This window comes from Prionailurus bengalensis, chromosome B3 (assembly GCF_016509475.1).
Source record: "Prionailurus bengalensis isolate Pbe53 chromosome B3, Fcat_Pben_1.1_paternal_pri, whole genome shotgun sequence".
In the NCBI taxonomy this organism is placed as follows: Eukaryota; Metazoa; Chordata; class Mammalia; order Carnivora; family Felidae; genus Prionailurus; species Prionailurus bengalensis.
Window position 1 is genome coordinate 40988256 of NC_057355.1, and position 14764 is coordinate 41003019.

At 36.7% G+C, this 14764-nt stretch overlaps 1 protein-coding gene across 2 annotated transcripts in view; it reads left to right on the top strand.

Moving 5' to 3' along the window:
* Positions 1-14764, top strand: part of CSNK1G1 (casein kinase 1 gamma 1) — a 162734-nt gene that overhangs the window by 80602 nt on the left and 67368 nt on the right. For both annotated transcript variants that reach the window (XM_043555191.1, XM_043555189.1), the window contains exon 4: positions 2241-2310. In XM_043555191.1, coding sequence (XP_043411126.1) covers positions 2241-2310 — 70 coding nt within the window. The remainder of the gene's footprint in view (positions 1-2240; positions 2311-14764) is intronic.

Consider the following 14764-nt stretch of genomic DNA (forward strand, 5'->3'; position numbering starts at 1 on the left):
GAGAATTGTATCTAGAATTTATCATTTTTTTTCAGAGTTTTTATTTGTGAGAGTGTGAGCACAAGCATGGGAGGGGCAGAGAGAGAGGGAGAGAGAGGATCCCAAGCAGTGGCTTAGACCCTGGAACTCTGAGGTCATGACCTGAGCAGTAATCAAGAGTCGGATGCTTAACCAACTGAGTTACCCAGGTGCCCCTAGAATTTACCATTTTAATAATTTTTAAGTGCACAGCTCAGTGACATTAAGTACATTCATATTGTTGTGCAGCCATTGCCACCATCTCCAGAACTTTTTCATCTTCTTCAACTACAGTTCTGTACCCATTAAACACTGATTCTCCATCCCCACCCTCATAGCCTCTGGCAACCACAATTGAATTTTCTCTCTGTGAATTTGACTACTTTAGGTACCTCATATAAGTGAAATCATGCAGTATTTGTCCTTTTGTGTCTGGCAGATTCCTTTCCTTTTCCTTTCTCCTTTCTCCTTTCTCCTTTCTCCTTTCTTTCCTTTCACCTTTCCCTTCCAAGTTTATTTATTCTGAAGTAATCTCTATACCCAACATGGGGCTCAAACTCACGACACTGAGAAAAAGAGTTGCATGCTCTTCTGACTGAGCCAGCCAGGCGCCCTGTGTCTGGCTTATTTCATTTAGCACAATGTCTTCAAGTTTTATCCATGTTGTAATATATGTCCGAATGTCTTTCTTTTTTATGGCCAAATGATATTCTATGTATGTGTAGAACTAAAGGTAATCATATTTTGTTTACTCATTTGTTGATAGATACTTGGGTTGCTTCTACTTTTTGATTATTGCGAATAATGCCGCTATGAACACAGGTGTACAAATATCAATTTGAGTTTCCACTTTCAGTGTTTTCAGGTATATATCCAGAAATGGAATTGCTAGATCATGTGGTAATTCTGCTTAATTTTTTGAGAAGTTACCATACTGTTTTCCATAATAACTGTACCATTTCACATTGCCACCAGCAATGCACAAGAGTTCCAATTTCTACTCATCTTCACCTATGCTTACTTTCTGCGTTTTTGATAATAGCTATCCTAAAGGGTACGTAGATCAGTCTTCTAGGGTAATGTTTGATTTTCTTGCTAACTAGTCTACTCTACAGTCAGTTGAGAGTAATTAACCAGCCAGTTCTTGAAGTTCAATGTAGAACAAAATGACCTGGTAATTTGGCTGTTTTATCTCCAAGGGCTTTAGAAAACTCTGTTTTTGTAAACTTGAACATCATATTGATTAAAGATACATATTTTAATTGCAATTACAATCTTTAACTCTCTTAAGTGTAAAAATAAATATGCATATAATGTTCCAACAGCTTTATTTGTAATAATGAAAACTGAAAACAGTCCAAGATGTCTGAAAATTATGGTATGTGCATGTATGCATGTGCACGTGCACACACACGCATACACAAAAATACTACAGCCATTAAAATTTATATAAAGCTTTATGGGGCACCTGGATGCCTCAGTTGGTAGAGCATGTGACTCTTGATCTCAGGATTGTGAGTTCAAGCCTCACATTGGGTGCAGAGCTTACTTAAAAAATTATATAAAGCTATGTATGGCCACGGATAGATGTCATTATTACATTGTTGAACTTAAAGATACATTACAGAAGAGCAAATATACTATGATCTCATTTATTTTAAATATATTTTTGAGTATGTATTACATATAAATATGTGTATGAATAAATATTTGGAAGTATATTCACCAAAACATTAATAGTGCTTTTCTTTAAAATGATAGAATCTCAGATTATTTTTACTCTCTTCCTAATTTTTGTGTATTTGAAATTGTTTTCTGAGCATATGCCATTTTTCTAAAAATAATAAACCTATTTATCACCCAAAATTCATAATAAAACAAGCAGGGAATACATGCTGGTATTTAATTAAAAGGTTTGGCATCTGGTTTCCTAGGAGAATGTATTTCAGAAGAATACTTCTTGGTGAGGGAGCTGTTGTTGAATGATGGCTCATACAGAGTATGTGTATTTAAATATCCATGGAAGGGATTGTATATACTTCACCTTCATCCTCCCTTAGCTGTGCTTTCAAAGAGAAATTGTGGTAAGAAAATGCTATCATATATGGATATCATCTCTAAGATACTAAGTGGTCTTGGCCCTGGTTTACTTTGAAAACCTAGGAATAGAAAATTTTTTTATTTGTCTAAATCTGATCACAATTTCTCTTCTTGGGTTTCAGGAACCAATAAAATCACGTGCTCCACAGCTTCATTTAGAATACAGGTTTTATAAACAGCTCGGCAGTGCAGGTAAGTCAAGTCTGTTTTCTCCATGTACTTAGCCTATAGCTTAGCTGAAAGACCAAAAGTGTGCACATTTTCTTGTCTACTGGACCTTTTTTTTTTTTACCAGACCATGTATCTCCCCTGCTTGCTGGATAGGTAATTAGACACAGTCAACTAAAGCTACTTGCTCTCTGACTCCTGGAGGGCCATTTGATTGGGGATTTATGATGCCATGACTTTGACCACACACCACCTGAAACACACTGGTTTGAAGTGTTGCTTTATGGTAATTTCATTCTCTTCTCATTTCTTTACACCAAAAGAAAAGAGGAGGGGTTGGTAATTTGCAAACAATATTTTATCATAGTGAGACTACGTATCTATTTTGAGGATCTACTAAAATACGTGTTCTGAAATACCATAACATTGTCATTTTATCCATTTGAAAGACCTCGCTTATGTTATTGTAATAACCTAAGACCTTTGAGGAGTTTTTAAAATTAAGTTTATATATATTTTTTAAACGTGCCTATTTTTTATCTAAAAAATCTAATTTCTGAAATATCTTACTGGCTTCCAGGAAAATATCTTGAGTAAGCAAATGTTACCAACCCTAAGGAGGTTGTACCTATGGGATATTGCTTGCAGAAGATGAAATTGTTCAGCACTAGTTTCATTGTTTGACATTAGTTAGACATTCCTCTACTTTTTGCTTTCTACAGTGTGATGGTTTTTCCTGAATGACTGAAGCATGTTTTTATTTCAAGTACCACTTATTGAAGGTACTATTGAAGGAATTTGAGTTTCACTTCCTAGAATATATAGAATTATATAATAGCCACACAATGTTATTCAAGTTGTCTTGCACACTGACTGTGACAGTAATCAGCCATAGTCCTAACCTAGCAAGGCCACGATAGGCATTTGCCTTTCATTGAACCTAAAATGAGTTCTTACTCACAATAGCTTCTTACTATATGTTTGTTCATTTAGTTTGCAGGACATATGTATAACTTGAGGCTTGTCTTTCCAGAACTAAACTTTCTTTTTAAGTTTATGTATTTATTTTGAGAGAGAGAGCATGCACAATGGGGGGGGGGGGGAGGGAGAGAGAGAGAGAATATTCCAAACAGGTTCTTTGCTGTCAGAGCAGAGCCCAATGTAGGACTCGATCCCATGAACCATGGGATCATGATCCAAGCCAAAATCAAGAGTGAGATGCTCAACCAACTCAGCTACCCAGGTGCCCCCCAGAACTGAACTTACTTAAAGTTAGCTGTTATGTTGTTCGTGTTCTTATAAATTTCAGGGTGATAATTATTACAACTCATTTATGATATTTCTATTAATTTAGATGAGCTATTTTAACAGCCATTTCACTAGTTGACCTTTATGCTTTTATGGAGTTTTACTCAACTGGAACCTTTACCTCTTTTATATATATATATATATATATATATATATATATATATATATATATATATGTTGGCATCAACCCAGGCTTTCTGAATTTTGTGGTAATATAATTGATTTTGAGCACTTAAACATCTTTAATGCCATATTGGGATATTTTTCAGCCTTGATTCTGTTACTGGTGATTACATATCGAATGCTCTTTAATTGTAATTACACATTCCATCCCCCAGCCCTGCAATAAGACCATAAGCTCCCGAGAACAAGGCTTGTCTCTTCTGCACCCTTGTGTCTCAAGTTTATCTCAAGTCCTAACATAGTTCTTTCACATAGTAGGTAGTTAGGAAGTATTTTTGTGACAGAAAAAAGTTAGGAAGATTTGATAAGTTTTTGCCTTTTTAGATTTTTGCCAAGTTATTAATAAAAATATTTCCTGAGAATGGCCAAAAAAGGAAATTTATTTTGAAAGTAAATCAGTTGACAAGAAAATAGACAGGATTTGACCATGTCTTATTATAAATGTAAACATGGGGGCCCCTGGGTGGCTCATTCAGTTGGGCGTCCAACTTCAGCTCAGGTCATGATCTCACGGTTCATGGGTTCAAGCCCCACATCGGTCTCTGTGCTGACAGCCCAGAGCCTGGAGCCTGCTTCGGATTCTGTGTCTCCCTCCCTCCCTCTCTCTGTCTGTCCCCCGCTCGTGCTCTGCCTGTCTCTCTCAAAAATAAAGAATGAATGAATGAATAAATAAATAAAGGCATGAACTCCTAGTTCTAACTTAAAAGCACAAACATTTCTCTCCCTATTTTTCTAGAGTGAGTTCCAGCTGCAAATGTGACTCGTCACTAGTTAATGTTTAACCAGCCAGAGCTTATATGCCACTCTCTTCAGAACCAAGGTGATGTGGCATTGTAAATAAACAACCTTTCATGCCAAAGGCACACAGTGACCAAAATAATATAATTGTTGTTTTTATGCACTAGTGTTTGTCTATCATTATTCATCATATGCCAGTGATTTGCAAAATATTTGGGTATCATGACAAGGAATAGTTTAAAAAAAAATGCATTGTGACTTAGATTTGTTCAAGGAATTAATCAGTCCTTTAAAATGGATGAATTTTGGGGGGAGGAATGAATGCTTTTAAATTAAAAAATGCTATTCTGACCACGTTGTGAGACTTTACATTTCTTTTTTTTTTTTTTCCTAATATTTACTTATTTTGGGAGGGGGTGGGGCAGACAGAGAGGGAGAGAGAATCCCAGTCAAGCTCCACACTGTCAGTGCAGAGCCCGACACTGGGCTCAAACTCATGAACTGTGAGATCATGACCTGAGCCGAAATCAAGAGTCGGACGCTTAACCAACTGAGCCACCTAGGCTCCCTGAGACTTTAAATTTCTGAAATAGGAACTTTTATATTGGCTTGGGAGTGTGACCATTTCTTCCTTCTTAAGTATCCAGGTCTTAATCATTACCTTGGGTTTTTGACCCCATTGCCCTGACCATATGATATGATCTGGAAATTCATAATCAGTTCCCTATGCATACGAAGATAGAATGATGGCGCTAGATGATTGTGAACACAATTTAAGCTGGAGCTCTTCCTGACTGTCCCTTCTTTGATCTCTACCATCTTCCCTTCCATTCCATTCTTTTCTCTTGTGGGCAGTCACACCTCATGCTTTGTTGGCTGATTGTAACTTTGCCATCAAGAAATTTCAAGACCTGATTATTTACTATGACAATTCGTATCTCCAAGATAATCAGGGAAGAAAGTAAAGAGGACCTTGAAACTGAGAATGATCATCTTGATCATCGTAATAGCTATCATTTTTTTTCAGTCATGGTAGAAATTAAATTATAAAATATGAGAAGATATTTTGAAAAGAAATGATGATACATGCTCTTACTACCCTAACTCCGCTACGTTTCATTTGAATATCTCTTCATTTGCAGACATGTTTCATGGTTAATCTCAGTTACCTGTAACTACATCTTCTTTCATTTAGCATTACAGCATTTATTGTAATGCTGCAGAGTCTTTATGTTTCTAATAATTGTGTAATAGCCCATCTTCTTCATAGGCCATAATGTAGGCACCCACCGACTATTTTGTGTTGTCAGACATTTAGATTGTTTTTATTTGAGGAAATCCTTTCCCCTATTGATTTCTGATATTAGAGCTCAACACTTATATTTAGTTTCCCATTTCTCCCATATGATGGTGATTTTCAAATGTTTAAAGAGCTATTAAATGGTAGGTTACGTTTATTCCAAATGATTTAAAAGAAATTATTGAAAGAAATTTTAGGAAGGATAAATTCTGGCTTTGTATAACTAGAATAGTATGGAAGTAATCTAAATGTCATCACTATGGATCTGGATAAATAAATGGTATATTTATACCTGTGAAATTAGCTATTAAAAAGAAGATAGAGCCCTATGTACTGATATGGAAAGATACCCCAATATATTTTTAAGTGAAAAGGTTTACAAAACAGTGTAAGTCATGTTTGTATAGTATAATAAGAAATACGTATTATAGTACAGCTATGTCCACATGAGCATAGAAAATATCTGATTGGATATACAAAAATTTAATAATGATTACCTTTGAAGAGTATGATTAGAAATGGAAAGTGGTGGCACTCTTAAGTTTTTAAATTAATCCTTTTTTATTTTTGCATTTTACCCCTGATTATGTATCATCATCATCATCATCATTATTATTATAACATCTAGTTTTTTAAAAGACTGCAACAGTGCATTTATGGTCTCCCTCCTTCCTCTTCTATCACCAAGTAACCCATTTCTGTCCCCATTTATCCTGGGCCACGTGTTAACAGTTTCAGGCATAACTTCAACAAATGATAACAAAGTGCTACAATGTCTTGTTTCCTTTCTTTCCAAACACTTTCTTGTAGGAAGAAAAACAAATTGTGAACTGGAATAAGCTGTTTTATGCAGTAGGATTTCTCGTCTCATAGGGGAAAGGCAGTTTTCAGGCAGAAGTTGAACGGCTATGCATTCTGGATATTGTGAGGGAGATTTGTGCATTGGGTAGAAGGTTAGAATACGTGACTTTTTAAAAAAACTATTTGAACCTAAGATTGAATAAAATTTTTTTAAAAAATCACATGTTACTCTACAAGAAACATCCTGGTGCAGATATTTATGCTTGGTAACTTCCTTGGTTTCAAAAGATAGAAAAAAATTTTTAAGTTAATTACATTATAAATAGAACCCTGCCAAAGTGAATTTCCAATGGCCAAGTGAATCAAAATGGGAACATTACCTAGTGTTTTCACATAATGAGATGGCTGGGGATGGGGTAGATTTTTATTTGCATATTGTGGTTGTACTCATTGAGTCTGAGATTACTGGAGGATTTCCAAGGTTACTACAAAGAAAAACAGTATTTTTTAAGTGTGAAACTGCAATGGTATGTAAGGATTAACTATGAAAAAGTATTGTATTCTTCACTGTTGGAAAATAATTTCTTCAGTTTTGTCTTATTTTTGTTTCATTCCTTCTTAAATCACTGTGTTCTGATTTTTCAAAGCACAGAGGGCTTTGGCAGTGAGCACATTTATGCTTTTCTTTTCATATTTAGCTTCTATAGATTGTTCTGAATATATAAGAGTAGGAGTCATGGCTTAAAAATCGACTCTGGATTCCCTGGAACTTGCTTGCTCTCCTAGTTGCTTTAGTATTTGTTTGATACAATGGGCCGGCTTCATAAGAGAGAACAGTAGTATTTAATCATGATAATTAAAGGCTGCAACCTTTGCAGTCAGCAGGTGAAAGTAACCATCTTGTTTTCTTTTCATTTTTTAAAATCATCGACGTTGTGGTAATTGTGTTATAGTCATTATGGGTAAGTCCCAAACTCATGTTCATGTTATGAGATTGTTTTCAGGTTTCCCTGTGCTCTCAGGGTCCTTTTACTTAGGAGAGTATATACATACATATATATACATCATCAATTTTAAGATTTCCCAGCCCACTAATCCTTTATCCAGTACAGCACTTTTCCTGGTATCCTAACACAAAAGAATAGACTTGGTGGATGACACATTTGAGGCCAAGATGGGCAAAACCAGAGGCCTAAACAGATAGGAGGCCTAAACATGAGAGAGGGGACAGTATGAGCCTGAAGATTCATAGCTACATATGGACTGGTCTTATGGTAAAGACCTAGTGTATGTTTGCTAAATTAATAAAAGATGAATAGGGGCACCTGGGTGGCGCAGTCGGTTAAGCGTCCGACTTCAGCCAGGTCACGATCTCGCGGTCCGTGAGTTCGAGCCCCGCGTCGGGCTCTGGGCTGATGGCTCAGAGTCTGGAGCCTGTTTCCAGTTCTGTGTCTCCCTCTCTCTCTGCCCCTCGCCCGTTCATGCTCTGTCTCTCTCTGTCCCAAAAATAAATAAACGTTGAAAAAAAAAATTAAAAAAAAAAAGATGAATAAACCAGAACCAAGCATGCAGCTAAAGTGACAGGAGAGAAAGGGAGGGAGAGGGAAGGCGTGAGCAAGGGCAGGAACAAATGAAAAAGGATGGGGAAGGGAGGAGTAGGCAAATGGCAAGAAAAGAGGACTCCAGATAGAGAAATGAGAATGCAAATAAATAAAATAGGGTGGAGACCTTTGACTTCACCAGAAGGAGCTATAAAGTTGCCATCTATTAATGTTCTCAGAGTTAACTATTTCTTAGGAACAGTGGTTTTGAATAATAACTTTGGCCTTTTTAGAGAAAGTACTAGAGTAGGGTATGGTAAATTCTCATCACTTCACTTGACATTTTGAAAGGCATAAATGTAATACAGACAGACACTACAATGGTCTCTTTGCTTCTGCACCCTTCTTAATTGTATTGAGAGATCCTGAAGGTAGTGGAGGAACTCCCTTTGCTCTGCTTAAACAGTTAATTCCATTTCCACCCAGCAGCCTGCCTGGGAAAAATCTTAGGGACTCTGAGGATAAATGTCATGTCATAGTTGATCTAAGTCTGAGCTGCCATGTCCTGGATTTTCAGCAGCTATTCTAATCTGCTAATGAGCATTCTGCTTTGGCTGTCTTGTAAAGGAGATGTTAATCCTCAAATTTAAAAAGACAACAAGATACTTACTGCAGTTTCACAGTGTAACAAAGTCGAGCCAAAATCTTATTGGGCGAGAAAATAAGTCAACTTAAGTATCCAGTAGGTACTTCATATGGTTGGTTATGTTTCACTTTTCCCATTTTTGAGCACAGGGGAGTTTGGTAACTTACTTACCCAGTCACAGGATAGGCACACCTGAGCTAGGAATGTTTTTACACAGACTTTTTTCTTGTGTGTATACATACACATATCCCTAGTAGATTCCTGGGGACTTCCACCCATTATCCCTTACCTAATTATAATAGAGTGATAGAAGATAGTTGTGAGAGTGTTTTTAACTGAAGCAAAGGCCCAGAACTATCCCCCCCTCCCATGAAAGAGTAGGATTTCCTGTTTCACATTGTGCCCTCAAATTTTATGCTTTAGAAGGCTGCCTTTGTTACTTCCAAAGCCCTTTATGGTCTTGGGCAATCTAGGTTTTGAAGCATTTCTTTCCAAAGTAAATTAATCACTTACGTTGAATGTATATGCTGTGTGTACAACGGAGAAGCTCAGTGCTACCCTATGCAAGCCATTTCACCCGCTGAAACCTTTATACTGTGATTAAAGACCATGTTCATAGAGCTTATCAGACTTTACAATTTTGAGATTTCTAGGAGAGAATGGTTTTATATGTCATCAAGAAAAGGTAGGAGGTTTTTCTGGTCCCAGAAAAAGAGCTTTGAATCTAGACAACTGTTAAATTAACAGGAACATGGTTCTCCTTCAACAGAAGAATAAAGCACAGATCTGAAGAAAATCATCAGAAAGTGTGAGATTGACAAAACCTTCCTGTAATGTTGTGAACTTCCTTAGGAGTATATTGTAAATAAGCTGCTTTAAACAGGAAAATTAAAAATAAGAAAAGCTGAAAAAAAATAAGAAAAGCTGCAGAGATATTGCAAAGATAGGAATTTTACTTAAACTAGAAGTGAATCATGTAACAAGAGTAGTTGTGAACAAGTAACATGCCTCAACGTTGATGTCCAGTATATAGGAGCCCTTAAGGAATTTAGAAGAAACTTTTTGGTCTCTGGTTGGGTAGAAACTTTTCATAACAAGAGAAGAAAGGATGAAATAATGAACTGGATAAAAGAAAGTGAAACCTGGACCTTTCTTTCCACGTGTAAGTTTTTCAGAAGTCTGTCTGCTAGAGGTATTGTAGGGGGAGGAGACATACACTACTAAATTCAGGGAAAACTGATCTTAATGAGTATAAATGGGCAACTTTGAAATTACATTTTAAGGACTGGAGATTTAGACATTTAACATCTCTGATTATAGGCAATGTGAGTAAGTGGAGACAGCTAAGAATTGGAGCAAGGAGCAAAGGTTGGCTCAGTTTTTCCCACTGATTCTTTGACTCAGCGTTAACCATGTGCCCTGCTGTGCCTCAGTTTCTTTCTGATACAATAGGAAAAACTGCTTTGTATAGTTTTTAGGCCTGCAAGGGTTTAATGAGGTAATGTCTACAAAGGCCTTGCATTCTTAAGGCAGTTACTGTTTTACATTGAAAACTGAAGATCTTACTTTTCTGTAGAAATGGAAATATTTTATGTGTATTTCTCATAGCCTTTTTTTTTTTTTAATGTTTATTTATTTATTTTGAGAGAGAGAGAGCATGCAAGCGGGAAGACACAGAGAGAAAGGGAGAGAGAGAATCCCAGCGCGGGGCTCAGTCTCACAATCCCTCAAGATCATGACCTGAACCAAAATCAAGAGTCAGATGCTTAACTTACTGAGCCACCCAGGCCACCCATTTCTCATAGCTTTAAAAAAATCTCAGAATGGGGGCCCCTGGGTGGCTCAGCTGGTTGTGTCTGACTTTTTATCTCAGCTCATGTCATGATCTCATGGTTCATGGTTTCAAGCTCTGCATCAGGCTCTGTGCTGCTGGCACAGAGTCTGCTCGGTATTCCGTCTATCCCTCTCTCTCCATCCCTCCCCCACATGTGCACTCTCTCTCTCAAAATGAATAAACTTTTTAAAAAAATCTCAGAATGAAGAAGTAACAGTTTGATCTTTGAAGGCTTTTTGATGGATTCTCAAGCAGTAGTGACTTAATATTTCCTAATCCTGACTCAGAAGAGCAGAATACAGCTACAGTGAACCCATCACATTTGTGATTTTGACGGTAGTGTGTTTCTTTCAGAGGAGCTGCATATGGTCATGTTGGAATACACTTATGCTCACTTAGGCCTCCTTGGTGAGAACGAATACTTCTACTTGCATAACTCCCCCGCTTTTCCTGTCAGTTTGGAGGGGACACTTGGCCACAGTGGTCTTTATAATACCTGGGAAAAGAATCCCAGGCAAAAAAGATCACATTGCCATACCTGTTTTTTTTCCATAAAACCAAATTCAAACTATTACGCAAGACCCAGGCCAGCTGGTTCAGTTAATGTTTGGTCTTTATATAACTAGATTTGTTTATGAATTTGCAAAGAAAGTGGTGTTACTAGTGTTGAACTACTGAAACATTGTAAGTCAGGTTTATTACAGAGTCTATGGACTGTTAGTGAATATCAGTGCCCCCAGAAAAGGAAGGATATATATAATTGGGCTATCCCCCTACTTCCAGTGTGGAAGATGAGATTTCTTATGAATCCAGATAGTATAAAGGAACAGATAGTAAATACTTTAGGCTTTGTGGGCTATCAGTCTCTGTGTAACTATTCATCTCTGTTCCTGTAGCACAGAAGCAGCCATAAACAGTAAGTAAATGAATGAGCTATATTCCAATGAAACTCTATTCATGGGCACCAAAATTAGAATTTTATGCAATTTTTGTGTATTATAAAATATTAGTCTTTAAATTTTTTCAAATATTTAAATATATAGAACCCATTCTTAGTTCTCTAATCATACAAAAGTACCTGGGCCAGATTATGGGCTTAGTTTGCTGATCTGTGCTCTAGCATGGCAGTGACCAAAACTTTTCTTTTTTTTAAAGATTTTTTTTTAATGGTTATTTTTATTTTTGAAAGAGACACAGCATGAATGGGGGTGGGGAGGGGTGGAGGAAACAGAGAGAGAGGGAGATGCAGAATCCAAAGCAGGCTCCAGGCTCTGAGCTGTCAGCACAGAGCCCGACGTGGGGCTCGAACTCACAAACTGTGAGATCATGACCTGAACCGAAGTCAGACACTCAACCGACTGAGCCATCCAGGAGCTCCAGTGACCAAAACTTCTTACTCCTTTTTATCACTCCATTCAGTTTGCAGAATATGGAAATTACCTCAAAGAACTCTGTGCCACTCTCGAGGCACTGTAATGAGGGGACTTAGCCACATCTCTATCACTGTGGATTTTTCACAGTGTAATATGCTGCTGGATTGTGAGCTTTTTAAGGGCAAGAAACATCTTTTATTCATTAAGGTATTGCTTGCATATTACTTGATCCAAAGAAAAGACTCAACAAATGTCTGTTAAATTGATGAAATCCCAGTATATAAGTTCTTTGGACAGTATTCGACTGGCAGTGCAATCACCAACTTAAGTTGAAGCTTCTTTCCTTCATGCATACTGTCCTCTCCAAACTCAGGCTCTTCTTTATTTGCTTGTGATAGTAATTATTAACTGTATTAAGCAAGCAGAATAGAGATATGAATGAATAACTGAAGATATTAGAATGAAGTCCCCAAAATTATTTCCACAAGGATTTGCTATACAATCAGAGACATTTATATTCATTACTACCTACAAACAGAGTATCCAAGAACTAACTCCATGGTGAAAGTTTTAGAATTGAAGCCCATGAAAGGTAGGAATTGTGTGTGGTTCTCATCAGTATAGTGGCTATAGCATTGCAAGTCTGAAGACCACAATAGCCCATTAGCAGCTAGAGAATGATTTGGATACAATCACATTGAACTGGTAGTCATACCTCATCAACGTTTTGCTTGGCTTCCACTCTTAACAGCTATAGTTTAGAAAACACAGCCTAGATCTCTTAACTCTGCTACCTAAAAAGGAGAGTAGCGTTAGAGGATAAATTTGCAATTATCTATGTGCAGTTTGCCCAAAGGTAACAAGAAGTTTTTCACTTAAAAAATTATTTTTGTAAATTCTGGAGAAAACTAATATCACTGAAGGTTTAGAAAAATATATAAAAGAAAGATTGAAGTTTTGGTCACCACCGTGGTGAGTCTCTATTCACGGCTATTATTTTGTATATTTCCTTGGTTTTTTTAATGTATATATTTTTCATTAAAATGTTGGTGATTTATAGATGATTCTGTTTATCAAATGGAAAGGAATAAATTTCAAACAGTGCTGTTTCTTTTAGGCTTTTTTTTTTTTTTTTAATTCCAGGATAGTTAGCCTACAGTGTTATATTATTTTCAAGGGTACAATGTAGTGACTCAACAATTCTATACATTACTCAATGCTCATCATGGTAAGTGTACTCTTAATCCCCTTCACCTGTTTCACCCATCTTCTTCCCCACCCCCAACCTCTCCTCTGGTAACCGTTCCTCTGGTAACCTTCTGTTCTCTAGAGTTAAGAATCTGTTTTTTTTGGTTTGTCTCCTTTTTTACTTTGTTCATTTGTTTTGTTCCTTAAATTCCACATTTGAGTGAAATCGTGTGGCATTTGTCTTTCTCTGACTGACTTATTTCATTTATTAGCTTTATTATTTAATACAGATTTAAGAGATGAGGTACCAGAAGGGTGAAATGAGTTCAACATCAAGTTGAATATTGTGATTGAAAAATAATGGCAGGGTGTCTGGTGGGGTCTGTTGGTACAGCATGAGACTCTTGACCTCGGGGTTGTGATTTCCAGCCCTATGTTGGTGTAGAGATTACTTAATAATAAATTAATTTAAATTTTTTTTTTTTTAATTTTAGATAGTGCAAGCAGGGGAGGGGGCAGAGGGAGAGAGAGAATCTTAAACAGGCTCCATACTCAGCAGAGCCTGATATGGGGCTCTATCCCACAACCCTTGGGATCATGACCTGAGCTGAAATCAAGAATTGGCCACTCTACCAACTGAGCCACCCAGGTGCCCTGAAATTTTTAAAAAAATAAAATTTATTAAAAAAATTTTTTAAAATAAATGCATTACTGAAAGTATTGAAAATAGTTCTAGAAAGATAATAAAACATGTTAGAAAATAGACTGGCGAGGCCTCATTTTTGTGCTAGTTTATTTTTAACTTCCTGTATGGAGGCACTGTCATAATGGGGACTTGGTACCTAATTTGAGGCTATAGGCTTTGTTCAAAATTCTAAGTTATTTCTTAGAACACCATAGTTCAGTTCACTTGGCTGCTAGGATTGCCTAATAGTCAAATAACTAGATTGCCACCAGCTGTCACAGATCACATCTAACTACCAGTTTCTAGGTATCTTATTTAAAATGCTAGGATTTCGAGGGTGATTGTTTTTCTATGGAAGCCAACTGTTAAATACAAAGTCACATGTAAGGTTAGGAGCTAAAGATAGCACACAAGTGAAAATCACATACGATCAAAGTTAGCCTTGAAAAATCCCTTATATTGCCCATAGAATAATAGTCCAACTGGATTTGTATATATGATCATAGTCAGTAAATATGTATTTCAGAGTATGGTTATATAATATATACAATGGTACATAGTTTATCTAGTAAAGTATACATCTGCAAAAGATTTTATGGTAGTTTTTAATTCCTCAAACTTCGACCAAATATATATATCGTTAAGTTTGAGTAAATAAGTTTGGTTCTTAGGCCATTCCACATCTGCTCTTTCTTCATTATACTAATTTTTATGAAAGGCTTGATCTGGTAACTATGCTAGCAGTTTACGTCTCTGTTTTCTACCTGTAAGTTCCCTAAGGGCAGAGTCTGTGTCTTTTTTATTTCTTCGCTCCCTAAAGCAAAGTGTAGCATCATCTACACACACATAACTGCTCATCTTCCTCCTCTTTAACCATCATA